The sequence below is a fragment of the Aspergillus chevalieri genome, chromosome 5 (assembly GCF_016861735.1).
Source record: "Aspergillus chevalieri M1 DNA, chromosome 5, nearly complete sequence".
NCBI classification, from domain to species: domain Eukaryota; kingdom Fungi; phylum Ascomycota; class Eurotiomycetes; order Eurotiales; family Aspergillaceae; genus Aspergillus; species Aspergillus chevalieri.
The window spans coordinates 3,059,581-3,087,209 of NC_057366.1; the positions used below are offsets into that span (position 1 = coordinate 3,059,581).

A 27,629-nucleotide genomic window follows, 5' to 3' on the forward strand; every position below is an offset into this window, starting at 1 on the left:
CTATATAAAGTATCGCATTCTGACAGTCAGACCAAAATCTGGATGTAGGATATCTCGTCCGCCGTGTTTGATCCAGTAGGACTAAATGCATCTTCTATTCACTTTAATCGTCAAATGCCTAGGCTGAACGGATTCGGCTAGCAAAGTGGGAATAGAATTAAACAATATTCGGAAAGTCTGCAGGGTCCAACATACGTCCCTCCAACTCTGCCGAAATGATGCGCAAGACCCCTCCATCACAGGCTGTTGCAAACACCTGGCTGTCTTTCCGCCACAAACAGGGCTCGACAGGAAGCATGTGACTTTCTTTGCTATCTTCAACAAGCATTGTACGCCAGATAACCAGCCTCCCTTTCGAGGTTTCAGTGAAAGCCCCCGGGTAAGGATGTGAAACCGCTCGCACGAGGTTATGAATCTGCCTTGTGCCCATCGTCTTCCAATCAATCACACCATCCTTGGGCTTGCGACCACCAAAGTAAGAGCCCTGGGTAATATCCATCGTCTGCCGTGTTACAGTCCCATTCACTATTGCAGGCAAAGTGTTGTCCAAGACAATTTCGGCCGCGACGAGCACCTTGGAGAAGACATCGGCGGCTGTGTCATTTGGAAGAATTGGCACCGCCATCTGGCCCACAATGGCTCCAGCATCGGGTTTTAGGACCATCTCATGGAGAGTTGCCCCCGACTGGGTCTCACCATGCAGAACTGCCCAGTTAACGGGGACCCGCCCGCGATATTTGGGCAGGAGAGAGCCGTGCATGTTGTAACGTCCGCAAGATGCTGTGTTGAGCACCTCTTCACTGAGAATTGAGCGGTAGTAAAAGGAGAAAATAAAGTCGGGTTTGAGTAACTGTAGTTGCGAAAGAAAGTTTTCCGTGTTCGGACTTTCAGGGCAGACGACGGGAATTCCATGCAAGGTGGCCAAATTGGCCACACTATCAAACCAAATGTTCTCATCCTGGTCGTCTAAATGGGTGACAACGAGCTTCACTTGGATGCCGTGCGCCAGGAGAACCGACAAACATCGAACGCCCACATTATGGTACGCAAACACGACAGCAGAAACCATAGCTTAAGAAAGTAGGCTCCGGATTGTTGGAGTTGAAACCCTTGGAGTGTCGTAAACACGGTGTTAAAGGAATGACTCGGAGGGCTGAAGGTTTCCAGCAGCTGAAGTCGAGGATTTAAAATGCGGGGCTATTTTGATGAGCTAAAATCCTACCTGCCTAGGTAATAACGGAAATTGACCGCATAAAGAAATTGCATTGCTCAGTCTATAATTCTAGGAAGCTACTTTCTGATAACGAAGTTTTCAGATACCTCTGTAGTACGATATGAAGGCGGTTTTCCTAGGAATTTCACTCAAAAAAAATTTTGGACCTGATCAACAACATATCTCGCCTCGTCTATTGTCATAGCATAATATAACGGAAGACGGACAAGTCGCTCACTCTCCTGAGATGCATAATCCTGTGGATGCAGGACATGGCGACCCTGGAGACCAGGAGGAGTACGATGTAAGGGACCATAATGAGCCAGAACGGCAACGCCCTTATCTCGCATCGCGACAGTGAACTGGCGTCGTTCATTTTTGTCCCGCAATTTGATGAAGAAAATATGCGCATTATGCTGGCCACGAGTGCACTCCAACGGGATCCCAATTCCCTTTGTCCGTAGTCCGGCCAGATTCTGCCGATAGAATTCCCACAGCTTGAGCCGGTGAGCTTGGATCTGATCTGCAGCCTCTAATTGGGCCCAGAGGTATGCAGCTTGCATCTCACTTAGGAGATGGCTGACTCCCGCTCGCTGCCATGTATAATGGTCCGTTTCACCCCTTAGAAACTGGGGTCGGTTGGTCCCTTTGTCTCGAATCGTTTCAGTGCGCTCAATCAATTTCCGGTCGTTGATGATGATCGCCCCTCCTGCTCCGCCGGACGTGACGTTTTTGGTCGCGTGGAAGCTGATACACCCTATGTGCCCAATGCTGCCGAGCGCCCTCCCATCCTTATAAGAAGAAAAGAGTCCTTGCGCCGCATCTTCGACGACATAGATATCTTTGCGGTCGCCGATAGCCTCCATGATAGCCTCCATATCACACGGCATGCCAGCATAGTGAACCGGAACAACGGCGCGCGTCTTCGGTGAGATCGCCTCGCGGACTTTGCCTGCGTCAATATTCATCGTTTCAGGCTCAATGTCCACATAGACGAGCGAGGCACCACGTAGAAGAAAGGCATTTGCCGTGGAAATATATGTGTAGCTCGGCACAATAACCTCGTCGCCCGGCTGAATTTCAAGGGCCAGTGCAGCGAGTTCGAGAGCCGCAGTGCCTGATGGTGTCAGGAAAGCTCTTGGGCACCCGAGTCGTTCTTCGAGCCATGATTGACACCGTTGGCTGAAATGGCCACCACCGTCGCTGAGGGTGCCTCCATTCACGAGTTGAGCAATATATTCGAGTTCTTTCCCCGTGACTGGAGGAACATTATTCGGAATCATCATGAGTGCTTGTGTTGGGACGCGCGTGGGCTCTGTGATCCTGGAGTCTCCCACCTACATGTTTTGCGCCGCGGGGGGCGGGGGCGCATTGTTGAACACAATGGTGGGGGCGGGCAACAGAGCAGCTCGGCTGAAAATGGCCATGAAATCAATAAGGGATGGCTGTGGGGATCATAGCTGAAGATCCCCACTGTTCAGCTCAGCCAGCCACCGCGGCTCAAGAATATAGCCCCTCCTTGAGCCATTCAATCGTATCCTATCGTCCAAATATCTCGAACAAATCACTATTAAAAATGGCATACCCGGGAGCAAGTAAATTACTGCCAAAAAATAATGAAGATCAGGAGCTAACCTGGCCCAATTCACATTTATAGTCATCATCCGCCTTGAGATTGAAGGAAGAGATCAGTTAACACAGAACCCTCTAGTTAACTAAATAGGCATATCAATGTTACGTCCCACTTAGTGTATATGCAGGATTTTCTGTGAAAATGCCTCCACATTCAGCTTCTGTATTGCGTGCCAAAAAAAAAGCGATTCCGTGAAACTCAATAATAGTTATATTTTCCATGTAGTAACTACGTGTATGAAATTGCTCCCGGACCGGGCTCCGTATTATTATTATTGTTGTTGTTGTTCATACACGCATCTGTCAGCCTTGTAGGCCGAGTGGCGGCCGGGTAAGCCGCCGTAATGGTAATCGCTATATACATCGTCGTCTTTCTATGCATATCCTGATACCGGGCTCCGTATGAGATATGTATATCAAGCGGGGAATCATGCAGTCACACCAGTTTACCAATCACATTATTACAACACTAGCGAGAGCCGATATCACGCACAATCGCCCCAGGTTCATCTCTTCTTTCTTCTACAAATTTAATTGAGAACTCCGACAGTATGAATGATGTTCACAGTCCTAAAAACGTCCTCGTCACAGGGGTAGGTCTCAATTTCCCAGGATCGCACGCTAGAGCTGTTCATCGCTTATCGTTGATTAGGGTGCCGGATTTTTGGGATCAAACCTAATCGATTTTCTTCTCGAGAAGGGTTATCATGTAATAGGAGTGGACTGCTTCCAAACTGGCTCCCCCAAAAATCTACAACACCTCGAGAAGCACCCCAGGTTCACACTGATCAAGTACGCACTAAACAGTATAAGGAGGAGACTACAGGACTAACAGTAACCATTAGCCATAATATCCAATCTCCTTTCGAAGGTCTTGATAGAATCGACCAGATCTACAATCTTGCATGTCCGGCAAGTCCGATACAATACCAAAAAGATCCATTATCAACTTTGAAAACTTGCTTTCTGGGCACTGAGAATCTCCTGGAGCTTGCTAAGGCCAGAAGTATTCGGATTCTACATACAAGCACATCCGGTGAGTGATAGCATAACTCTCATGCCAAACTATATTGGTCTAATGCAATATGGAGTATATAGAGGTATACGGCGATCCTCAGGTCCATCCTCAATCCGAGAGCTACTGGGGAAATGTCAACCCTTTTGGACCACGCGCATGCTACGACGAAGGAAAGCGTGCCGCAGAAGCTCTATGCTACGCATATCGCGAGCAGTCCAAAGTGGACATCAGAATCGCTCGCATCTTCAACGCTTATGGACCACGTATGAGGGCCGATGATGGCCGGGTGATATCAAGTTTCATATCCTCCGCGCTAGCAGGTCAAGCTCTAAGGATTACCGGCGATGGTGCGGCAACTCGATCGTTTCAATATGTCTCGGATTGTGTTGAAGGACTGTATACGCTTATGAACCGCGATTACGACGACGGGCCTGTTAATATAGGCAATGATGCCGAAATCACCATCCAGGAAGTGGCGGAGATGACAGCAGAGCTTGTTTCTCAGATGTCGGGTCAGCGCAGAGTATCAATCACATATCATCCGCTTCCTGTTGACGATGTTAGGGTCCGGCGGCCAGATATTACATTAGCGAAGTCGAAGCTGGGCTGGGCGCCAGTTGTTCAACTGCAAGATGGATTGCGGAAGACGATCGAGTGGCATATACATAATTCCTAGTTGGCTAGTCGTCCACAGTTCTCAAAGTGCTTGAAGTCAATATTCAACCATATCACCTGCCTACGCCCTCAATTCAAAAGTGAGCAAGTTAACAACGTGAAACCATTTCTCTCGTGCATAAGCAATAGCCAATAATTCTCTATCGTACATATCATAAATAATTTTGTCACGGGCTCGGAATAGTAGATAATAACTAACTGAATTCCTATCTAAACTATTGCAGCCATCGACGAGAATATCGAATCTGGGGAAGAAGAAAAAGGAATCTATCTAGGCAATGGGCGGTCTTTATAAATATCTGTGCGATGAGACTTAAGCTCTTGTTTGCTCAGATTACTTGTATGGCTTCGTTTGACATGTTGGTGCTGTTTGTATAGCGTTGAGCTGTCACAATTTTGGGATTCTTTAAACATCCCCATAGTGGAGCACGTTGAGAAGCTTATCTGAACCAAGAAGCTAGAAGTCTCAGGCCTATCGCCATGATATCAAGCATGGGCATATTAGGCCCTTGACAGAAGATCATGCCAGCTGGTTCCTGGAGGACACCACCACAGTCTTTTGAAAACTAAGCATGCAGCCAGTTCATCGTTCTTTCCCTTGTATAGAGAGATATACAAGTAGAATTTCAAACATATTGAACGCAATTACAGAGAAAGAAAGTGTTCCATTTGATCTCAATGATGCAGACATCAAGTTCTGTTATCAGAATAATTGGATTCACAGGGTAGCTCTGGACGGTGATGGTATTGCAGTTCCGCCATCGCGCTTACATGAAAAGTAATTCTTCTTATATGCCCCTATTGTTGTTCTGAACTTAACATCTTAGATACATTGAATATTCGATTGGCACAACCCTCCTGCCAGATTTGACTCACTACCAAAATTATGCAAAGAGATTCTCAGCAAATTCTCCATCATGAACTCAAGGCACTCAGCTGAGGGCAAAAAAATGTCAACTGCATCACAACCCAGACCTGTGGAAGCCCAATACCAAGATGAGTTCTACAGGATATTTGTCCATACAGCAGGGCAAGGTGTACCGATATCCACTCAATGGTCAAGAACCAGGGATGGTAGAGTGGGTTTCTATATTTCAGAAAATGGGCGGTCGAATTGCTGAGAAATCATATCCAAGTCAATGAACATATCTCTTGATTCAAGGAGGGTGGAAAATATCATCCCTGGCTAAAAGAGAATATGGTCAAAAATTGGATCATAATTCACTGTGCAACTTCTTTACCAACCAAAGGCATGTTCTTACTCGGTGTTCAATACAGTATCCATAATTCAATGCCACTCACAACATGATAGAGTTCTCTGAGCCTAAGCTGCGGTATGCTGTGTTTGCCAATGATTATTCTGAACTGCAGCCGTGTAACCATCAGAAAGCTCTGTCTATGCATCTACATAATTGAGGACAAACAGGGATGATATGGCTATTACACTGATTACTTGCATTTGTCTTTCATTCTGGTATCCTTGTTAGCTGTATCCAACTTCTTGACAATCAAGCAATCAAATGAATTGGCCTGGTTTCTTTTGTCTCGCCCCTGTGGCTTCTCCTTTTCTTTCCTCTCCAGGACCGATATTCTCGTCTTGTGGCTATCTAGTTTAGATCGAGAATACTATCTCGTTTTATCTACCATACTGAGACCGTGACAATAAGGGCACAAGCGGAAATAGAAAGCAAAAGTTGTATCTATGTATTTTCAATTTCCTGTGGATCTCAGCTTAGGTCACAGGATAGTCGGCTGTGTTCATGGGAGCGTTGAGCAAGCCTTCGGCCCAGATCGATCCCAGAAGCGGACTGGAACTTCACCCGAACTTAATCTAGATAATTTCAACTGACCGTCAGATTGATGATGCTAGCGCTTGGACCGGGGGTTTCGCACCGGGTGTGTGTGGCGTGGAGTATCGCACATCTCTATAGAGCGCCTACGCTAGTCGCGTGAGCGCCAAGAGTTCACACCATCTCGCACCCTTTAGGGGCACCCACCCGACTATTAACCAAAATTAAGCCACACGCAGGCCAGTTAGTAGTTGGCTGGTGACTACTAGCGAATCCCGGCTGTTGTATGTTTTGCTATCTTTTGCTATCTTTGCCTTCTCTCATTACTGCTCAAGGGTGATAGTTGGGTGAGCAGGGTGATTAGTGGGCGAGCAGCGCCATACAAACCTAACGGTCTTTTTACAAAACACGTTTGATAGAAGCAGATATTATTCGCTTCACCCTTACTTCTTTTGGCCTCCTTTTTTCGGACTGTCCGACGCTTTCCCTCTCTTCAAATACGTCACACAGTCGCAGTCGTACGACCATGAATATACAGAAGTGCCTCCTTTTCTTATCCAGTACAAAGCTCAATGTACATACTTTCTAAGTTAGCTCATGAAGATAACCTGAAATTTTCCATTAAGTATCACTTGACCTTCCATTGGGTCCTGTTCCACTGCTCTTTCAAATGTTGTAGACCATCTACCGACTGTCGATTCGAGGGCAGGGCTCGCCAGGTCGCCAGGTAGCGCTCGCCAGGTGGCATCACAGGTAATTACTGGTAATGACTGGTATTGAGATGGTAGGCTACTAAGCGCGGGGTTCAATTAAGGTCGCCAGGTCGGTGATTCGACTGCTCTTGAGCTCGCCAGGTGCGACAGCTTTATATGCGTTGTGCGTTACCAGAGCCTACCAGATGCTACCGGTGATTCTAGTGATATCCGAATGACATTGGTAGCGCAAGTAATATTACGACCTGTCGAACTACTGAATTTACATGTAATAACAAGATTTCAAGTCCATACCATCACTTGGATTACAAGACAATACCAAAATCTTGGTCCTAGTAATATAGCAGTAGCTACTGGTAAGTGGTAATAGTTACTCTACAAACATCCTTGCAAAAAATAATGTGTTGACATGGATATACAGATATATATATCAAGATTGTTCAATGAATATATACACATATTTGTGGGCATACAATGAAATTTGAGTACTATCTGGTTCTGATGGTATCTGGTAGTTACTGGTTATCGCCGTTAGAGCTTGAATGCAGGCGGGCGCCAACATGCTGCTGACTGCAGGCTCTGTAGTCTGTGTCTGTCGGCTGTTACCAATACTTACCAACAGCCATCGCCCATCGGCCACTAGCAGCATTTACCAAGTTAATTAGGAGCAAACGCACAGCGCCATCAGGGTCAATGGGAGAGTTAAGGGAACAAGCAAAGCCCACGGTGCTCACCAGGTGGCGGTATTCAGAAGCAACTGGTAATTACCAGTCCCTTTTGTTTTTTACACATAAAAAACGATAAAATACAAAAAATACAAAATTACGACCTGGCCAGCCTTCTTACTGAACCTAATACAATCTTAATCAGCAAAATTATCTATAGAATCATGGTACCTTACTGGTAGACACTGGTAACGACTAGATATGGCGACCTGGCGAGCTCTACCTGGCGACCTGGCGAGCCCTAGACTCTGTCGATTCCATCCAGATTCCAGTGTATGCCGTATTACCCGTCAGTATAATCGAGACAGCTCTCAACCGCAACCCTATGCCCCAACGAACACGGTCAAAAAGAAGTCCCATTCCAATACCAATAGCGAAGTACAACTCAATAACTTAAGTCACCAACGCCTTGCTTCAAATTATATATCGGAAACTCTCAATCTCCCAGTCTGTCCTATTTGACAACTCATCTTGCATCTCTTCTCCAATTGTCATCGCTTCAGGGAGTCCATATCTCTTATTTCTCCGCCAATTTTGCCAGGAGTAGTAGGCATACAAGCAGACGAGGAAGAAGGCACTCAGAACCAAGGTGGCCAAGGCTGCTTTGATACCGGTCTGTGAACGGGATTGTCAGGAATAATGCCTTTCCGACGCATTAAAAAATCAGGACGACTTACAGGATACGAAGGTTCCTCAGACGGAATGAAAAGCTGCGGACCCACGATATTCCCGGCACAGTAGGAGATAAAGATCAAATTGGTGATCACGCTCTTCTTGGTAAAGCCGGCCACATTCGATGTGACTATGCTCAGGGAGAGAGGAAGGTTAATAGCGTACACAATACTCAGACACAAGCCGAACATTCTCCCCACACGGTGATCGTTGTCTAGCTTCCAGACGAGAATGAGGCCCACCACAGAAATTAACGTATTAATAAACATGCCGATTATACGGGAAGATGGTATAAATGTGACTGCGACGGAGGTGATCACTAGAAAGACAATTTCCGCTGCGCCTAAGTTCATTTGCATCAGAAGCGCTTGTAAGTCGGAGAAGCCAAAGCCCGCAGTGAGGATAGCCATGAACTACCAAGAAGTCAGCTCAGATAGTCAAGTCCATACAGGGAGGAATAAAGACAGACAGCTGTGATACCACCATTCCACAGATTATTGCAAAAGGAATTGAGGAATAAAAACCAAGTCTGGGGATCAATAAGGGCCTCTCGGGCTTGGTTCCACTTGAAGGAGCCATTGTCCAATACCCCGGTCTTGTTCTTCAACGTCCGCTGTACGGCAATCGCGCGCTCACGGGGGGTTAGGAAGATGGCCTGTGTAGGGGAATCAGGTAACACGAAGAAGAGAAAAAGGCCATATGATGCAGTGATGGCGCCCGGGATAAGGAACATGAGTTTCCACCGCTCGATGCCTGCTGAGTCGATATTACCGATGCCCCAAGCCAGCAGGCCACCCAGAAGCGCAGCCAGGCAGTTCCCAAAGAACCAGCCGGATTGACTGGATTTCGTAAGAATGTGGGTTGAGGTTCACTTTTTTTTAGTTCCACTCACCGGATGGGCTGCTCTTCCCGTTTATAAAACATACCTGTGATTAAGGTAAAGCCTGGCGCAATGGCAGCTTCTCCGAGGCCTAGAAAGAATCGAGCCGTCATAAGCCCGGCAAAGTCTTTACAGGCGGCATGGCACATCAGGATTCCACCCCAGAGAAACCTATACACATGTTTTAGGGAGTCCCTCTAGTAAATTAGACCGAAAAACTTACGTTGAAACGGACAAGTATTTGCCTATCGGAAGTCGGACAATGATATATGAATTGGGCCAGCTCCAGAAGAGGTATCCAAAGTAGAAGATTGCAGAGGACCATGAGTACTGAGAACCATGCAGGTTCTGTTTGAATTGTGTATTTGTTATTTCAGGATTCCATTTTAATTTGATGAAGCCAACGCACCAGGTCCTCTCGAAGTCCAAATAAAGTCGTTTGACTTAGAATCAATTTGTCAAGAAACTGCCAAAAGTAGGCAAATCCCATCATGGGCATTAAGCTTGGTTACATTAGAGACTGTGGTTATTCTCGAATGAAAAACTCACGTCAGGTCAATTTTCCTCAGGACTCTTTTCTCCTCCTCAGGCGTTGCTTGAACATCCAGCATCTGTCCAAGATCAACACCCTGAGCAGACGTCTTAACCCCATCCTTCAGGTCTTGATCTTGCGTGCGGTTTGCGTGTTTTTCCATTACGAAAGCTGTATCAAGAAAATCGTATTTACTCGACGGTAGGTTGGCGGTTTAAAAATATTTTATACAGGGGGTCCGTGGACTCATTGCCTTGAAGTCGACCGCCAGCAGGCGGTTTTGCTTCCTCTATATTCCGCGGTGGAACTGACAACATGACTGCAACCTGAATGACAAAACTTCAATAGAACAACCAATGAGGCTTTTTTTTTAGTTCGTCATATACTCAATGGTCATTCCCCGCAAATCCACCACGTTAAAATTATGCGGGGAAACTGGGTCTGAGTCCGGGGTTGAAGCGCTCTGGGAAGTGGGAACGGGCCTTTCCCCGCGGAAGACAATCAATCATGCTAGATACTAGTATATCTACTAGGATATAGAGGGCTAGATGCTCACGGCTTAGTTATAGGAAAGCTCCTCCAATCTGCTCAATTTATATTCAATTATGACTGCGCCATAGTTTCTGCCATTGCCTTGGCAAATGAGATGTGATTTATTTTTGATCCATTTCTATCTCTTCTTGTAAATTACTAGAACACATGACTATAGGGTATGGAAAACAGGGCTCCCCGTTCGCTATATTAAGCTCAGGTAGCCTCCAAATGTTCCGCAGCAGTCTCTGTACCAGCATTGCTGCTAGTTTTCTTACCCTCCTCCAATGATGCTGGCGGGTCCCATTTCGAGCTATTCCACGGGGCGACATGCTGGACATACATCGTGTCGATCTCCTCTAGTGTCTTGCCTTGTCCTTCAATCAGGAAAAAGTACACTATGACTGCGGCAGCGAAGTTGCAACCTGCAAACACGTAGCCATATCGAAAATCAATGGCACTCGTGATGAATGGTGTGAAGAAAGCTATTAGGAAATTCCATGTCCAGTTGCTTGCTGTCGAGAGCGCCATTGCTGTTGCTCTATAGCGCGATGGGAAGATTTCTGCTTGGACGGTCCAGATCATCTGCAGATCACGTATCATTAGCGAGATATATTTCAAAGCTACGAAGATTTGTACGCTCGTATAGATCTTCCATAGAAAGATTAGAACTCACCGGACCCCAAGTTGTCGCGTATCCGAGAATAAAAAGACAGGCAAAGACAATAAGAGCAATACCAGGCGGGGGTGTCAGTTCAGGTCGGTCGATGTTGAGAGAAAAGTGACCGACAGATGCGAAAATCATGAAACAAACGAACATCCAGGCGCTTCCTGCAATGAGAGATTTTCTCCGGCCGTAATGCTCGATTAAGTACAGACCAATGAAAGTCGTGCCAAAATTGATACCGTTCAAAATCATTTGCGTAACAAAGGAGTCGATCTGCACAGACCTGAATATAGTTGTCCCATAATAAAAGAAATAGTTGGCGCCTGTGAGTTGTTGGAACGCCTGCAGTGTCATTCCTAAAGCAATGCGGTAGGGCATCCGCGGTGCCTTGAACATTCCGGTAAACTCACGGACTATTCCACCAGAATTATGGGTTTCGGACCGTAGTTTGTTCTCTATCTCTTCCATTTGAATGTGGATACTGTAATGATTTGCAGGAGCGCCGTAGACCTTGCACAACGTTTCTTTGGCTTCCTGGATGCGGCCGTGACGGTATGCGTAGCGAGGTGTCTCGGGGAAAAGTAAAATGCCGAGACCTAGGATGAGCGTCCATGCCCACCCAAGTCCGACAACAATACGCCAGGAGCCAGAATTATCTCGCTGATGCGTGTAGGTGCCATAGTTGAAGCAGGCGGCCAAGAAAATTCCTAGTGTGATGAATAGTTGATAAGTGCAGACCAGGGCACCTCGAATCCACGGTGGCGCAGTTTCAGCTATAGTTGTTAGAATGATGCTCTGATTTAGCGAGAGATAAGCGGGACTGTGCACCTTGATACATAGGCACGAGCAAACTGAGTGCACCAACTCCAAGGCCTGCAATCAGACGGCCGATCATGAGCTGGTACCAAGCCGTTACTGATGCAATTTGTATCACGAAGCCCACGGACACAACCACACTCCAGACAGATATAGATAAACGCCGTCCAATTCGATCAGCTACCGGTGCAGCTATCAAAGCACCGATGAGGGTTCCAATGGAGAGCTGAGGAATTCAAAAAGTCAGCCATACGAAATGAATCGGATTTCCGAGATATACCAAAGCGACGATGAGCCCGGCCCGCACGTTGCTGAAATATTGCATGCCATTACCCTTTCTTTGACCAAAACGGTTCAGAAAGTCTGGCATCTCAAGGAAACCAGAAATTTGACCTGTGTCGTATCCGAAACTGATTGGTTTAGCTTATCATTCAATAGAACAGAGGAGTGCGAAATTCACATTAAACCGCCCATAGATACAAGTACACCCATGAGGGAAGAGCGCCATGTGATTCGACGCAAAGGTGAATAATCATGGCTGTCTTGTTCTGCTTGTTTGAACTGGTCAAAGCGAACTTTCATGTATAGACCACTCATGATGGGCGTGCATAGTCTTTGGAAAATTAACCCTTTGGTAGACAACTCGATTTATATAGTGAGGTTTCGTATAAATATCGGCATCACGATGATATCAACAAAGAGCTCACTATTGTAGAGCATCATGTAGGGTTACGGAATCTTCCGATTGGTGTTCAAAACCTGGGGATCGCCACAAACCCCGCTTCATTACCCCATGGGAACCAATGAACCACGTATTCTGTGATAGCCAGTGGCCTTGGCTGACCCTTCCAATCGCCCGCTAACAGGCTGAATGCAAGATTATAGGAGCAAAATCAACTTCACCACTAACTAGTTGACCTTTATATGTATCATGCTAAAATGGTTGACTTCTGTATAGATGTGCGGCTGGTTAGTACTCGGTGGGCGACACCAGCGAAATCCGGCTGTTGTATGGTTGTGCCGCGAAGCGAACATATTATTGATTTTAATTCTACGAGTAGCCATTTATTTTGAATTTTGGATTTTCTTTGGCAGGAGGAACGTGGTGTTGGCAGAGTCTGCTTGCTATTATAGCTCCCGACGGACAAAGAACAAGATTCCCCCCTTCCAAACCATATTCCGAAGTCCTCAACATACTCATGGGCCCTTGTTTTCTCTTCTGTGATTTTGCTCTGTATACACACAGTGGCTTACTGGCAAACGGTGCGCCTCTGTCAGCTCTTTCTATAGCTCCATCCTCTTGAGATCGCGCATAGTCCGCCATGTCGTCTCTGCAACTGATTTTAGCTCTTTCGCGGCCAAGGAGAGAAGAACGCAGACAGCGCACCAAAGTCAGATAGATTGGCTGGCAGCCATTGACTACTTCTATAGCACGTAGTGTGGGTACAGGCGGAGGGGTCACACCCAACTGGTCATCTACATAGGTTCGAAAAGGAGGATATAGGATCACTGTTGGGTATCTCTAGAATTCTGTATATGACATGATCTAACTCTAAGAAGTGCCTTACCGCAAGCGCCCCATTTGCCAATGCAGAAGAGTAATCGGGATGAAACTGACGCCGCAAATCAAGGCGACAACAACTCCGGCGCTTCCTGCAACTCCAACGCTCTCAAACATGGCCGGGAACCTGCATCATTACCTTGGTCAGTCACGATGATACATATCATAGTTTTTTTTTTTTTCCTTTTCTCGAAAGTAACATACCAGAACGGTCCGATGAAGCCCCAGGTCAACCGGATGAAGTTGATGAATACACCCACACTCCCAGCGTCTTCGGGATGATTCTCCACAGCATACGTGGTGAGAACAGTGGTCACTACCTGGTTCCCAAAGGATGCAATGCCCGTGCCAATCAGTGGCACCACAGTCCATTTCCCAGGTTGGGATTGTTCTGTACAAACTAGGTAGACAATTGTTCCAACCATAGCCAGTACAAAGCCAATATAGCTTAGCCAAAGACGAAATTCAGGTGCTGGGCGGTGGCCAATACGATGGGCACGCCATATCATCCAGAGATCAGACATGGTACCACCCATCAGCTCACCTAGCAGTGTTCCAATAATAACTCCAAGGAACTGTAGGCCCAGTTGCTCTGCATTGAGTCCAAATCTGTGCTGCAGTAAATGGGGGATTTCAACTGGGTTCATCACACTGGCAAAGAGGAACACCATTGCATATGCAGCTGCAGCTAGGAGGACAGGGAGTTTGCAGAAAAGGAAAAGAGGACGGACGAAATCATAAAATGTCAAGGGACGAGGATCAATACTGCGAATGTGCAGATATTGTCGTTGGAAGGCTGATCCTTTGCTGTTTGTTTCAAGGTACCGGGTCTCTGGTCCGAAGAAGATGTATAAAATAAGCTGACACCCATTTGCCTAGAACAATCAGAACGGCCTCAATAAATTTCCCATAGAGCACTCACAATAGCCAATATCCAATAGATCCAAACATATCCAACATGGTGTGTCACAAATCCAAAAATAAACGGCCCGACAGGTATCCCTAACGTCACCATAACTGTCCAGATGCCCAAGCAGCGCCCCCTTTCATGCTGGAAGTAAGTTTCCATGACCACTGCACTACCAAGGGCCTTGGCTGGTGAGATGAAGAATGCTGCCAGAGCCCGACAAGCTGCCATTGAGGCATAATCTGGACTTTTTGCACATCCCACATTACACACACAGGTCAATATCAATGAGAGCATAAAGATTGGTCTGCGTCCATAGTTATTGGCCAATGGCTTCCAAAATAGAGGCGCACCACCCAAGACTGCAATCTGGAGCGAGACAAGGTAGCTTGCCTGCTGCATAGAGACACCCAATGTTTCTGAAATTTCTGCAAAAGCTGTAATGAGCGATGCTGCAGAGAAGGCGGCCATAAAGGCATGGAATGCAACAAGAGCCAAATTAATCCCTTTTTTCCATGAGGGCCAGTTGTATGGGTCTGCCGGGTCCATACTAGGGATGGGATTGAGGTCCAGAGTGCCATGGCGGTCCAGAAGGAAGGCTTGATGTTCCGGTGAAAGAGCTGAAGTAAGAGGTTTGGCGTCTGCCTCTTCAAGGTGTTCTGGGTGCCCTTTGGGCTCGTCGGTCCGTTGGGATGCTTTGCTCGTCATTTTGCCGGTCCTGGGGGCTACATCTTCCCTGGACGTGTTTTGGAGCCGTTCTTAAGACTGGATGCATATTGACTGATTCCGCACGCAGGATGAGCGCATGCCAACTAATTCCGCACATAGCTCCGTAGGACTGGGTAGAATCGTTATTTTTTCTTGACAGCCCGGCCAAGTCCCCCCAAGTCTAGGCATGCGGGGAATTTGCGGGGGAAATTATCTTACTACGTTGATTCAAATCAGCCAAGAAGGTCGACGATCGTATGCCGGCATTGTACAGATTCTTCGCAGCCGACCCGAGGCTGTGCGGCAGATACCATCCGAGCTAAAATCCGGGGTAGACAGAGCTAGGCAAGCATCAACCTTATGTCAAAACCACAGTTCACAGTTCTCCCAGGGTGATCTTTATCCGCAAACATTCCAATGGACCCTACCTATGCTGCGTCATAATGGCTTGCAGTCAGTTTTATATCGACGATTAAAATCATATGCAGTGCGGAACCAAAGCCTGCAGCCATTAATTGGGAGTGGACTAGTGAAATTACTGCAGTAAATGAGCGGAATAACAGTCGGGCGAATACTTACAAGCAGCAGTCTGCTCAGCTGTACTCGAGCCACACGCGGGCCGATTAGTGGGTGGCCACCAGCGAATCCCGGCTGTTGTATTTTTTTTCTCTTTTATTTCGAAGTCCTTAACATACTCGTAAACGTGCTCCCCTCTTCTCTCTCTTTTTTTTTTTTCTTTTTTTTGACCGACAGAACTAACTATCTCACAACCAAACTTGGAGTATAACCGGATTCGAGCGGGACTACATAACAAGTGTCTACATCGTGTTCGTCCACTTTACGAAGAAACAGTCTCATGAGCATAGGTCGAATGCCCTGTCGCCTATAATCTGGATTTACTGCCATGAATGTGATATCTAGAAGATATTCATGAGTAAAATCCGGATATAGCGAAGTAGACTGACAGCGCACCCGGCGACATTCACAACTCCGAAAAACCCCCTATCTCTCTTCCCTCGGCGTTTTCGACGTGTTGCGTCATCCAACCACGTCCATTATTTTAATCGGACACCAGCTGTCTTTCTGTTTTGCTAGCCCAGACCCAGTCTTCGAATCAACTTTGGCCAGAATGGTGGTCCACCCTATAAGTCCAACAGGCGACCCATCTGCTGTGCAAGTTCTGTATTGCACATCATCACTTCCGTAAACAGCTTCAAAAAGCCCATCAGTTGTTCATTTTATTTCTTCTCCTCGCTGCTGCTTCGTTTTTGACTTAGGAATTATCAGGCGGTATAGTAAATCTTCTTCCATCATCATTATCGCAAACGGACATATCTGGACTGAAACATGTGAAAAATGATCTATGATCATTTCGTACTATGGATACATGACGGCAGTATGACTAGCCTGTATCTGTATATAATAATGCGACCAGAGCGGCTTAGTGTAAGAGTTCGTATATATTTGCATAAAAAGCAACAAGAACATCAACATAAACCATTCTGATCAAGTACATAACACCTAAAGCACATTAGCATAGCCCTTTCCCTTTCCATTCATATACTCCAACCCTCATTCAGATCCTTTAGTAATCTCGCTTCATCACCCCAAAGGGATCAATGGACCTGAGCTGATGACGACGAAGTTACAGCCTCGTATTGAGTGATAGTCTTGCAGTCGCCCGCCAAAAAACTGAATGCAAGATTTTAGAGCACAATTAGTCTCACTACTTCCTAGCTGATCGTTATATATATTATATAATTGAATTTTGATTTTCCTTTGCCAAGCAAAGAGTGATGCTGGCATTTCAACTCGTCCTATAGCACCATCTTATCAAGATCGCAAATCGTCCGCCACGCCGTCTCTGCCACCGATTTCAACTCTCGGCGCAAGTTCTCTGATTTCCAGCACCACTCAAAGCCCGTCCTCCATTTGTCCCACCTCTTCCAGCTAGAGTACTTTCTTGCATTATCATCAACGTCATTGAAAACTCCCCTACAGACCAACGGCGAGATTCCTTTCCAAGGATGCGTATTCAAGCTGCAGTAACTGAGATATGGAAATCAAACATATAAGCAGGATCTGGTTTTGAGCAAGAGCCGTATGCCTGACAGAGAATCATTGATCCAAGCTTCTCCATGTCAGGTAGCCATGTGTGTTCGAGTAAGATGTGCACAATCCATTGAAAGATATCCAGTCTTGAATTCGTTGTTTCCTGTCTCTTGTGTCGTCCTCGTAATCTGTATTTAGGTCTGAAGGGAACTTATTCAGTATTCTACTTCTCTATTCAGGAAAGTACAAGTTCTACATACTATCCCAGTCCTCCCGTGCGCCCCAGGTCAGCTCGTCTTGAAATCTTGGTGCTAGCTGAGAAGGAAGCTCTTTTGCAACCAAGCAAGTGATATCCGCAATATCACTTAGGTCTAGGGGCGACTGAGACGCAGCGGCATCAAAAAGGATCCCATGGTACCGTAGGAGAAAATCCCTGGCTGTGGGCTCTGGCTGTGAATTGATCTTTGCTGCAATTGACAGAGTGACAGTCTCAGTTGTGATTCCATCCCTCCCGTTAAAACTCTTGAGCTCCGTGAGAACATCCTTGATGAATTGTAGAGATTTTTCTGGCACGGGCATGCCCAGCCACTCAGACAATGCTCGTACCATCGATCCATCTTTCCTTGATAAACACCGATCTAGAATGACAAACGATGAAGGAAGAGAAAATCTCTCATTGATCCACAGATGAGGCATAGTAAATAGGAGAAACTAAGGCTTTATGCTAATGGGTCGGGCTCGCTGGGGATAAGGTTAGACCTAATCCCACTTCCTCTGATTCATGGATTGCTGATTAACTCAAGAGCGGTACCTGTCAGGGGCTTGGAATAATTCATAGCCCGCCCATCAACCAGAATCCCGAATCTGAAAATAGAAGAGAAATTTGGTTTTCTTAACATTAGCATTCAATTGCGCAGAACATAGGTGTAGAGCGGGTAGGGAGAATTCGCAGGCGAATCGGAGGGATGTGTTTACAGATGCTGGAGTGCGTGGCAGACTTTGTATGCTTTTTGCTTTTGTCGCGAACAAAGCGAACATATCCGATCTTTTCATTTTGTGGGTGAAATGAACAGTCATTAACTTATATTCTAGTTTACAACTCCCATAAGAATCGGCACTCATGTACAGTTGATCTGTCCTCAACAGGCTAACGAGGCGCTTGTAAGAACCCAGTCGACATTGCTTAGTTGAATACCTCAAGCGGCGAATTGCAAGATATTGCTCAAACATATAATGCAAGCATGCGATGGCCCTTTGGTGAAGTACGGTATCGTTGTGGATAGTCGACTTTGCGGACGAGGGGGGATATCGAAAACCTCATTTCGTTCCGTGGGTGGGCTTTCTCTATCTGGGAGATAAGCCTTCTTCTATCATCATTATTGAACATGGACATGTCTGAACTGGAGAGTTGAAAACATGATCACTTCATAGTACAGATACATGATGGCAGTATGACTGGCCTGTATCTATAAGACTCAAGTGGCTTAGGGTAAAAGTTCGTATACATTTGCATATAAAAAGAAAAACAAAACACACATCAACGTAAACCATTTTGACCAAGTACATAACACATAAACAATTAACATATCCCTTTTCCTTTCCCGTCTCATACCCAGCCACTCAACCGTTCGACTCACCAACTCTTTCACCATAACCCCCATTCAACCCACTCATCTCACCAAAGGTCATTTAGCACCCCTCCGCACAAACAACCAACCCAACATCCCCCTCCGCATCACAAACCTTCACCTGACTACCCCCAGGCGTACTCCCCTCAGCCCAACAAATACTCCCACAGCCCTCACTCTCCGGCTTCACAACAACAGCATCCCCTGCAAACGCATCCCCAAACACACTCGACAAATCATACCACACCTGCTCCCCATCCAAACTGTACGAGTACGTCAACTGCGCACTCCCATCGTATAGCCCGTTGTCCGTACGCGTGATCTTCAGCGCGATGCCGCCGGAGGTGTCGTCGTGGCGGAAGGGCTCGGTGTAGTTGGCACCGGAGGGGATTGTGTGTTTCGGGGAGACGGAGGAGCCGACGGACCAGAGGTAGATGGGGTCTTTGCAGTTGTTTGTGACGATGGCGTTGCCGACGGCGGAGGCGGTGGTTGCTAGGAGGGCGAAGGGGGTGAGGCTTTTGAGAAGGTGCATTTTGGTTGTTTGTGGCTGGTTGGTTGTGTTTTGGAAAGTAGACTAAATTGATGGAGATTGAGATTGATGAGGATAATACCTGGGTTAGGGAGGACTCGAGGGTGCTTATATACCTTCCCTTCCCTTCGTATAAGAGTACGGAGTACGGAGTACATCCTAGCTAGTAATCACCATCTATACTGGTATGAACTCGACATCCATCCAACCAAAACCGCATCAGGCAACCCTATCCCCACATATCGTATCCCGTCGCTCAATCCCGACAACCCTCATCATCTAAACGCATGCATGTCTCCAAACTATTCCCACAATGGACATTTTCGCCTCCGCCAAGCACTCACAAACCTGTATCCCAATACTAGTCTAGTCTAGTCCAGTCGAAAGATAGACGGATGATGGATGGTGCCAGCAACTGAGACATCCCGCTCGCTTGTTACCAATAGAAACGAAACAAGGAAATCCGGGGGTATCCTTCCATCCGTGCTATATAAAGATAGTGACACTCGTATCGCAGACGAAAAAACATGGTACTTAGCCCTACGGCTACGGACTACGGGTATGGACACCGGGGTTAACCACCGGAAACATGAATATCAGATCGGCGATCTCGTATCGTGCGGAGGACCGGACCATGGAATTGTCAGATGTCAGTTGATCAGCTTTGTACGGAGACGGACGTACCCGGACCCTGCAGATTTCTACTGCAGTACTACGGAGCAAGTGAAGGACAGCAAGTGAGACATTCTCGTATTTCTGTCCCCTGCTGTCCGGCTAATGCAACGCGATGCGATGTAATGTAGTGTAATGCAATGCAACGTCCTCGGAGGTTTTCCATCCGACATACGATGGATTGGAATGGACGGATAAACCGGCTGCAATTGACCAATAGCTAACAATAGGTATGATATGGCGGGGCGACGTGCATGAACTAGGTGCTGTACTGTGCTTGTCCTTGTATTCTAAAAAAAGATCTCTTACACCCAGCATTTACAACTATAGCAACATAACACAACACAACCCCATTTATAACCGATCACACTATACTCGCTACTCACCTGCCGCCACCCTCTTCACCGGCGACCGACTCTTACTCCCACCCTGACTCTGACTCTGACTCTTCCTCCTTTGCTCTTGTTCCTGTTCCTGTTCCTCTTCTTCTTCTTCTTCCTCCTCCTCCTCACTCTCCTCTTCATCCGCTCGATCCTCAATCCACTTGAACACATCCTCCCGATGATGCATAAGCATCTCGCTGAGTCCCGATGTCGGTGACTGGATAAGGTGGCCGTAGCGTTTTGATGGCTTGCGGCGCGTCTCGACGTTGTTCCAGACGCCGTGGGTGTGAGACACAAAAACAAGAGAGTTCTGCTTTGTTAGCTGAGGAGAGTCACTGGATGGGGAACGAGTCGGGGAGAGAATGACTGGGGGACATACATCTTTATACCATCGCGAGAGCCAGACTTGTGTATGCGAAGCTATCGCGCGGACAGGGTTCTCGGCGACAAAGGAGACTACTCCATTCACGCGTTGGTAGAGGGTTTCTGTAGTTGGGGTTAGCTATTTCCGGATTGTGTTGTGTGGTGTTCCCGTTGCGTACCTCGGTTGATCAACAAGTTCGCGACACCGTAAAAGGCATTGCCCATGCCGATGAAGAAGATCTCGGTCGCTTCGTTGGGTCTATCCCGTCAGCTTCTGGCCATGCTTTCCAGCCCGTGATAAATGGCATACTCGATATAATTATCCCACAAGTACCCCGCCAATTCCTCCGTCGCGGTAGGCCGGCTTTCATCCTCGTCTTCGTATTTGCCAGTTACCTGTACATACTTAGCAAGAAACCACATATCCCAATAACCATCAAACGTACAGGTTCATTAGTGACATGTTTTGGAACATTCACGTCAATCACAGCATAGCCCTTTCCAATGGCCCACCCGACATACTCCTTGACAACATCAGCCTTGTCTTGTTAGCACACCATACAATGTTGGGGCGAGGTGACATACAAGCCAGCAGTTGTGGGCTTCCAGTTTGTTGGTTGTTGGATGGGGGAGGCCCATTATTTCAGGTCTGTGCTTGTTAGATAGGATTCCGGTTTGGTGGTAGGGGTCTTACGGGTCATGGAAAATGACTAGAAGCGGTGTTTGTTTGTTATAATTCGAGCTGCACAAGTTAGCCTACATCGACAACCTTAGGGAACTGAAATACCTTGCCAAAACCTGATTCTCAAACGACTTCGAAATAGCCGTCCGGTAAATGTACAGCGGCGTGAGTTTGAAGTTATCATACAGCTGCTTCGACTGGTACTGGCGAATTATGTCTAAACCGATTAGCTAGCAGGTCATCGCTAAAATCTTGCCAACCATACCATGTAGCCTATCAGTCCAGAGACTCAATTCCTGTGGTTCCTTCGGATACATGCACCGCCAGTAACGGGACTGTGCCATCATAACGTGCCGGACAGTGCTTGCAGCAAGGTCCGACGGCGATGTTGAGAGAAGACGGTCGGGCGGCTCGCCCATGAGCGTTTTCGTGACTGCGAGTGCAGATTTAGAGATGGATCGGAAGTTGTAACCACCCTGTTCATGTCAGACTAGACAATCAATGGTGAGCGCGGGGGGCAAACCTCTAAACAGACAGAAACTTTGCCATTAGCAAGACCCATGAGCATATGCGTCATGTGGGCGTAGCAAGATGGTGTTACGAAGCAACCACCAAGCTCGTCACCAACAGCTGCGTCGAAACCAGAAGCAACTGTATAGGTTAGCATATGATCTGTCATACATTGTAGGATACCCACTGATGACCAAATCGGGATTAAACTCATGTGCAATAGGCATAACGACTTGCTGAAAAGCATACATGTAGTCGCCATCGCCCATACCCTGGCTTGGCCATGGAATGTTGACGTTTCTATTCATGTTAGCCAAACGTAAATAATCGAGTTTTGAAAACGCTCACCTCCCAACACCAGCTCCAGTACCGCAGTGATCCAAATCACCTTCGTCGCCTCCGGGGTAGAATCTCCCATCTTGATAAACGTGTAGAGAGATATAGAGGACATTGGGGTCGTCGTAGAACGCTTTTTGTATACCGTTTCCTATGATGTGTAAGTGGAGCTCTTTTTACCAGCGTAACTAGTATTTACCATGATGGACATCCCTGAGCCTATCAGCAACTGTAGCCAGACTACAAAGTAAAGTGCTTACCAATCCAGAATCATGATCTTCCGACAACTATCTCCCAACTGTTTCTGACAAACTCGCGCAGCGACCGAGACGTTGTTAAACAGACAGAATCCCATGGTCTTGTCATGTTCTGCATGGTGCCCGGGTGGCCGGATGACAGCGATTGCGTTCTTCACCTTGCGAGTAGCAACGGCAAGACATGTCTCAATTGCACCTCCCACGGACAGAAGTGACGAAGCAAAGGTAAGCTTGTTGAAATAGATTGAATCACGCGTATGCTCCAATGCAATAAGTTCATCGTCAGACATATCTACCACCGTTAGTTTGCGAACTCAAACCAGACCAGAAAGTATAAAGGGAAGTACCCTTAGTGCTCTCCACAAACGCAAAATGATCCGGCGTATGAACAAGCGAAACCTCCTCCTCGGTAGCATTGCGCGCATTAATCCTCTTCAGTGGCCTCGAAACAAGCGGCCTCGACGACTCCGGATCATCAACAAGTCCAGCTCGACATAGCTCCTTGTAGATATAATAGATTCTCCGCGGATCCTCCGGATGCACGTCCGCCGTCGGCCGCACTTCACAATGATACCGCATCTGCACATCATAGCACAGCCCCGAAGATAGACCAGCAAGCGGAATGCCAACATGAGCCGCAGCCTCTTCGTCCGACCAGTCAGAGTTTGCTTCCATAGGGCTCTCCTCCCTAAAACCAGGCGCCTCAGCCGGATGACCAAGCCCAGGGCCAGCAACCGGCACAGGCCCCATCGCAGACGTTCCCGTCGCCGGCACACTGCCCGGCCGCGGTGTTAGCGGGATCCTCATCCCCTGCGCCAGTATCGACGGCGCAAGTGAAGGATCCGCACTCCCGTTCAGATGCGGAGGCAGAGATTGTCTGCTCGCGCTAGCCGTAGCCAGTTGATGAGGTAGTGCCATTGGGTGGGAGCTGGCGTCCCGCATGACGATGTCCTCATCGTCTTCCATGGCCATTGGGATCGAGTTGGATCAAGTCCCAACGCGTCGCGTCTCTTTTGCTTTGCTTTCCCTAGGCCACGAGGTTCGTGAGATTAACGGGTCATGGCCGGTGCAGAGAAATGGTTAATTTGATGATGGTGTTGTTGGGACCCTGAGAGCGTATCTCAAGGGCGCTGGTGAAATGTTTGATTAGACGGATAAGTTGCGTAGAAGAGATTCCAGATATTCAAAATCGTGACAGCAGATCAATAGGATAAATCGGGCGTGTCGTGACGTTGTTCAGTAGCTAGGTGAATAGATGGCACTACACTCGAGACCCTGACAAACAGAATGAATCAGGGGCAATAACGCGAGTAGATAGTTATAATCTTTAAATCTGAACGTTTGAATATATCAGAACAAATATCACCTGGTAAGTCTGGACATAGGCATGGTTCAGAGGAGGGAAAGATAGGCTTGCTGGATCGATGGAGCTCCAGAGTGTTGGTCCACCTAACTCCCATTCCACGTGACTTGGTTGCAAATCCACTACCACATAACAGAACCAGGATGTATCATATCTTACCTCAACCTTTAGCAAAAGACTCTCTCAATTCTAATGAGCTGCCGTAATTGAGAAGTTTACATTTCCAGCTTCCTTGACGCCGACAACTCTGGCCGAATGTTCGCCGCCCAAGCCGGAGCCAATCACAGGCTTCATGGCCATAACTACGACTAGAGTTTAAAGAGTAGAAGAGCTACAAAAAAGGTATTTGAATCGTTCATTAGAGTACGTCATTCATATGCTTTTAAATAAATCTATGAGTCCTCCAGCAATTTAGATCGTTTCAAAGCTCAGCAAACCACCCAGTATCCAAAATCCGCAGGGCGCTTTTTCCGCGACACCTACATGCGATCCAGGGGAGATATCATAGGTTGAGCGACTGTCGTGTTATTGCATTTAGAGAAGACTCTTCCACCCGGAGCTCCGTCCTGATTCCTACTGGCCGTCGACCTTGGAGATGTAGGAGATGAGGTCAACGACACGGCGGGAGTAACCCCACTCGTTGTCGTACCAGGAGACGAGCTTGATGAAGTTGGGGTTGAGGGCGATACCGGCCTTGGCGTCAAAGATGGAGGAGTGGTCGTCACCGTTCAGGTCGGAGGAGACAATGTCGTCCTCGGTGAAGGAAAGAATGCCTGTTTTTTTGAATTAGCATAATCCTTTTTATCAACAATTGGAAGGTGCCTTACCCTTGAGCTCGCCGTTGGAGGCATCCTTGACGGCCTGCTTGATCTCCTCGTACGAGGCACCCTTCTCGATACGGCAGGTGAGGTCAACGACGGAGACGTTGGGGGTAGGCACACGCATGGCCATACCGGTGAGCTTGCCGTTGAGGGTAGGGATGACCTTGCCGACGGCCTTGGCGGCACCGGTGGAGGAGGGGATGATGTTCTGGGCCGCAGTACGGCCACCACGCCAGTCCTTGGCGGAGGGAGCGTCGACGACCTTCTGGGTAGCGGTGTAGGAGTGGACGGTGGTCATGAGACCCTCGACAATACCGAACTTGTCGTTGATGACCTTGGCAAGGGGAGCCAGGCAGTTGGTGGTGCAGGAGGCGTTGGAGAGGACGTTGACGTCCTGCTTGTACTCGGTGTTGTTGACACCCATGACAAACATGGGGGCGTCAGCGGAGGGAGCGGAGATGACAACCTTCTTGGCACCACCCTTCAAGTGGGCAGAGGCCTTCTCGGTGGTGGTGAAGACACCGGTGGACTCGACGATGTAGGAGGCACCGGTCTCAGCCCAGGGGATGGCGGCGGGGTCCTTCTCAGCAAAGAAGCGGATCTTCTTGCCGTTGACGATGAGGCCCTGGGCGTCGACCTCGACGGTACCCTTGAACTGACCGTGGGTGCTGTCATACTTGAGCATGTAGGCCTGGGGGGGGGGTTAACTTGTTGCTCTTCATTCCTTCATTGTTGTGTGTAGACATACAGCGTAGGTGGTCTCGATGAAGGGGTCGTTGACGGCAACAACCTCGACGTCATCACGGTTGATGGCGTTACGGAAGACAATACGTCCAATACGACCGAAGCCGTTGATACCAACCTGGATTGTATAAGTATTTATCGAGGAGTGTTCAATCGATGATCCTGTCGCATACCTTAGGGGCCATTGTGAATAAATGTCTGTAGCGGGGTAGCTGTCAGTAAGAGATAACGATAAAGTAGAGCCTCTTCAACCAAGGAAGAATGGATAATGATAACTCACGAGTACTAGGTACAGAGATAGATAGATAAAAGCGTGATGAGAAGATGTGAAAAAAAGAAGAGAGGAGAGGAGGAAGAAGCAGGTAGAAAAGTAACGGAAGAGGGGGGGCGGTTACTGACGCAACGATTCTAACATCGAACAGCTACACCGGGCGGACAGACGGGGCAAACACCACAGCAGCAGCCTTCCGGTTTCAGACACCGGGCAAAGCAGGAGTCGACGATATTTGGGGGGACCTGGCAGCCGAGCATCGGCCAATGATACGCTACAGATTTACTCATGAATGTTTTGCCAGATTTTCGTCCGGCACGAGGTATATCGTGATTGTCCTGTTTGCCTAGGCTATAGGGTGTTTAAGGGACTGGAGACTCCGAATTGTTCCTTCTGTGATTCCGGGGAATCTAGCAATACGGAAGACGTACTACTCTATACTATTCTGAGTACAATGGAAGATGATGTAACGGGATGGTTTCCATCAGTAACAGAACTCCCCCTCCATCCCACCATTATTATTCCGGTGAACTTGGAGGGGCAGCCGCTTTCGGCTCCGGCACCGGATACAAGTTATTCCCGACAACTCTGCATCACCGGAATATTAATCCTTGCCTGGGAACACATTCTTCCGCTCCGGGTCCAGGCCGGGGTTGCAGCAAAGCTTGGCTCTCCAGAAAGATTCACCGGCTGCGATCATGTGGACGCTTCTTTTGTCGCCGTTTTGGGATGTTTATTTGATTTGAAATCAACCGTCTTCAGGTGAGTATATACTAGTATATATCTCTATGGCATATGTGCTCAATTGAGTGCGGAAGGATGCAGTTGCCATGTACACTGCGTAGAATATAAAGCCGTGCCGAACACTTAGTGCTGAGACGAAAGGCCCTGACCATCGTCTGGTACCTACGAGAACGTTCTTCCCCACAGTAGAGACTAACAAGTCCTCCCGCTTTGGTATCACCTGATCAGCCTCGGTGTGAATCCTCGAGTCAGGATAAGAATCAGATTACTGTAGAATATCATCCCAAGCGACAGCCAGATGCTCCCCACGGCTCAATTATCTATGTATACAAGAATATGCTCTTTTATATCAATCCTCCCAACCCAGAATGCAAAGTATCCCCCACATAGCGAAATCATAGCATTTCATCACGTTTACTCCTCCTTGACACCACCACGCCAGTTCTTCTCCGCCTGCTCAACAGACGCCTTGTCGCTCTTGACCTGGCCCTGGTTCATGAAGCTGTTGCCAGCCTTGAACGGCCGCTGCAGGTCACCGGTGGCCGGCTTGCCGAAAACGTGGATCTTGACCAGGTTCGACTCGAGAGCGCTCTTGAGCGGGATGATCGACTGGATCAGCAGCGGGTTGGTGTACTTGAAGTACAGGTGCATCACGCCCATCATGCCAACGCCCATCAACTGGCTCTTGATCAGCTGGCGCAGCTGCGACTTGTCGTAGTCCATGTTGGTCGTCGTCACGGGACGGGGTTCCTCGCCGCTACCCATCGGAGCGGGTTCGACGTATTTGAGGGTCGTCATGTCTGGACGAGTAAGTGTTAGGTTAGTCAATTGTACGGAGGATCGGATTTTGTAACAATCGCAGAGAAAGCGATGACGGCCTCGTACCCTTCTTCGTATTGATCTTCTTTTGCGTAAAGAGGTAAATGCTCAAAATGATCAAGTTGGACAAGACGTACAACCCCCGGACCATCATCAGAATCTCCGGGTTCTCGAACGGAATCTTCTTGGCCAGCTGCATCATCACAAGGATGACAGCCATGTTGGTTCTACATCGCAGCAGATTCAGTTAGCCAAAGTCACTACAAAGAGAAGCTGCCATCATGACCACCGCGACGCGAAAATAATCCGACGAGACAATGACTTACACTTGAGGCGACACCATTTTGGCGATTAAGATGAAAGACCCTTGGACAAAAGACGAAACAACCGAAACACAATCAAGACCGGACCTGGG

At 47.7% G+C, this 27,629-nt stretch overlaps 11 protein-coding genes across 11 annotated transcripts; 1 reads left to right on the forward strand and 10 right to left on the reverse strand.

Moving 5' to 3' along the window:
- Window positions 1-157: 157 nt before the first annotated feature.
- Window positions 158-1,069, reverse strand: ACHE_51073A (uncharacterized protein; the record flags this gene model as incomplete). Its single annotated transcript, XM_043280860.1, has 1 exon — window positions 158-1,069. The coding sequence occupies one exon, from the start codon at window positions 1,067-1,069 to the stop codon at window positions 158-160; it is 912 nt and encodes a 303-aa protein (XP_043138397.1).
- A 293-nt stretch (window positions 1,070-1,362) lies between these two features.
- On the reverse strand, window positions 1,363-2,499 carry ACHE_51074A (uncharacterized protein; the record flags this gene model as incomplete). Its single annotated transcript, XM_043280861.1, has 1 exon — window positions 1,363-2,499. The coding sequence occupies one exon, from the start codon at window positions 2,497-2,499 to the stop codon at window positions 1,363-1,365; it is 1,137 nt and encodes a 378-aa protein (XP_043138398.1).
- An 897-nt stretch (window positions 2,500-3,396) lies between these two features.
- On the forward strand, window positions 3,397-4,539 carry UXS1_2 (UDP-glucuronic acid decarboxylase family protein; the record flags this gene model as incomplete). Its single annotated transcript, XM_043280862.1, has 4 exons — window positions 3,397-3,438; window positions 3,498-3,637; window positions 3,691-3,881; window positions 3,944-4,539. 4 exons carry the CDS (start codon window positions 3,397-3,399, stop codon window positions 4,537-4,539), a joined length of 969 nt encoding a protein of 322 aa, XP_043138399.1.
- A 3,641-nt stretch (window positions 4,540-8,180) lies between these two features.
- ACHE_51076A (uncharacterized protein) lies at window positions 8,181-10,013 on the reverse strand (the record flags this gene model as incomplete). Its single annotated transcript, XM_043280863.1, has 7 exons — window positions 8,181-8,381; window positions 8,444-8,851; window positions 8,908-9,277; window positions 9,331-9,489; window positions 9,542-9,666; window positions 9,728-9,821; window positions 9,868-10,013. The coding sequence occupies 7 exons, from the start codon at window positions 10,011-10,013 to the stop codon at window positions 8,181-8,183; spliced, it is 1,503 nt and encodes a 500-aa protein (XP_043138400.1).
- A 584-nt stretch (window positions 10,014-10,597) lies between these two features.
- On the reverse strand, window positions 10,598-11,943 carry HXT1_2 (hexose transporter hxt1; the record flags this gene model as incomplete). Its single annotated transcript, XM_043280865.1, has 3 exons — window positions 10,598-10,966; window positions 11,058-11,821; window positions 11,877-11,943. 3 exons carry the CDS (start codon window positions 11,941-11,943, stop codon window positions 10,598-10,600), a joined length of 1,200 nt encoding a protein of 399 aa, XP_043138401.1.
- A 1,485-nt stretch (window positions 11,944-13,428) lies between these two features.
- Window positions 13,429-15,040, reverse strand: ACHE_51078A (uncharacterized protein; the record flags this gene model as incomplete). The annotated part of the gene is made up of 3 exons (XM_043280866.1): window positions 13,429-13,552; window positions 13,630-14,300; window positions 14,348-15,040. The coding sequence occupies 3 exons, from the start codon at window positions 15,038-15,040 to the stop codon at window positions 13,429-13,431; spliced, it is 1,488 nt and encodes a 495-aa protein (XP_043138402.1).
- A 2,304-nt stretch (window positions 15,041-17,344) lies between these two features.
- ACHE_51079A (uncharacterized protein) lies at window positions 17,345-17,701 on the reverse strand (the record flags this gene model as incomplete). The annotated part of the gene is made up of 1 exon (XM_043280867.1): window positions 17,345-17,701. The coding sequence occupies one exon, from the start codon at window positions 17,699-17,701 to the stop codon at window positions 17,345-17,347; it is 357 nt and encodes a 118-aa protein (XP_043138403.1).
- A 1,080-nt stretch (window positions 17,702-18,781) lies between these two features.
- ACHE_51080A (putative BYS1 domain protein) lies at window positions 18,782-19,252 on the reverse strand (the record flags this gene model as incomplete). The annotated part of the gene is made up of 1 exon (XM_043280868.1): window positions 18,782-19,252. One exon carries the CDS (start codon window positions 19,250-19,252, stop codon window positions 18,782-18,784), a length of 471 nt encoding a protein of 156 aa, XP_043138404.1.
- Window positions 19,253-20,299: 1,047 nt separating this feature from the next.
- Window positions 20,300-23,424, reverse strand: hdaA (histone deacetylase hdaA; the record flags this gene model as incomplete). The annotated part of the gene is made up of 14 exons (XM_043280869.1): window positions 20,300-20,790; window positions 20,847-20,926; window positions 20,978-21,063; window positions 21,114-21,206; window positions 21,253-21,316; window positions 21,362-21,409; window positions 21,455-21,566; window positions 21,615-21,825; window positions 21,873-22,000; window positions 22,047-22,159; window positions 22,208-22,346; window positions 22,395-22,408; window positions 22,456-22,744; window positions 22,800-23,424. 14 exons carry the CDS (start codon window positions 23,422-23,424, stop codon window positions 20,300-20,302), a joined length of 2,493 nt encoding a protein of 830 aa, XP_043138405.1.
- Window positions 23,425-24,388: 964 nt separating this feature from the next.
- On the reverse strand, window positions 24,389-25,565 carry gpdA (glyceraldehyde 3-phosphate dehydrogenase GpdA; the record flags this gene model as incomplete). The annotated part of the gene is made up of 4 exons (XM_043280870.1): window positions 24,389-24,588; window positions 24,643-25,327; window positions 25,385-25,498; window positions 25,554-25,565. The coding sequence occupies 4 exons, from the start codon at window positions 25,563-25,565 to the stop codon at window positions 24,389-24,391; spliced, it is 1,011 nt and encodes a 336-aa protein (XP_043138406.1).
- A 1,244-nt stretch (window positions 25,566-26,809) lies between these two features.
- Window positions 26,810-27,557, reverse strand: ACHE_51083A (PHO88 family protein; the record flags this gene model as incomplete). Its single annotated transcript, XM_043280871.1, has 3 exons — window positions 26,810-27,195; window positions 27,281-27,441; window positions 27,541-27,557. 3 exons carry the CDS (start codon window positions 27,555-27,557, stop codon window positions 26,810-26,812), a joined length of 564 nt encoding a protein of 187 aa, XP_043138407.1.
- Window positions 27,558-27,629: the final 72 nt, after the last annotated feature.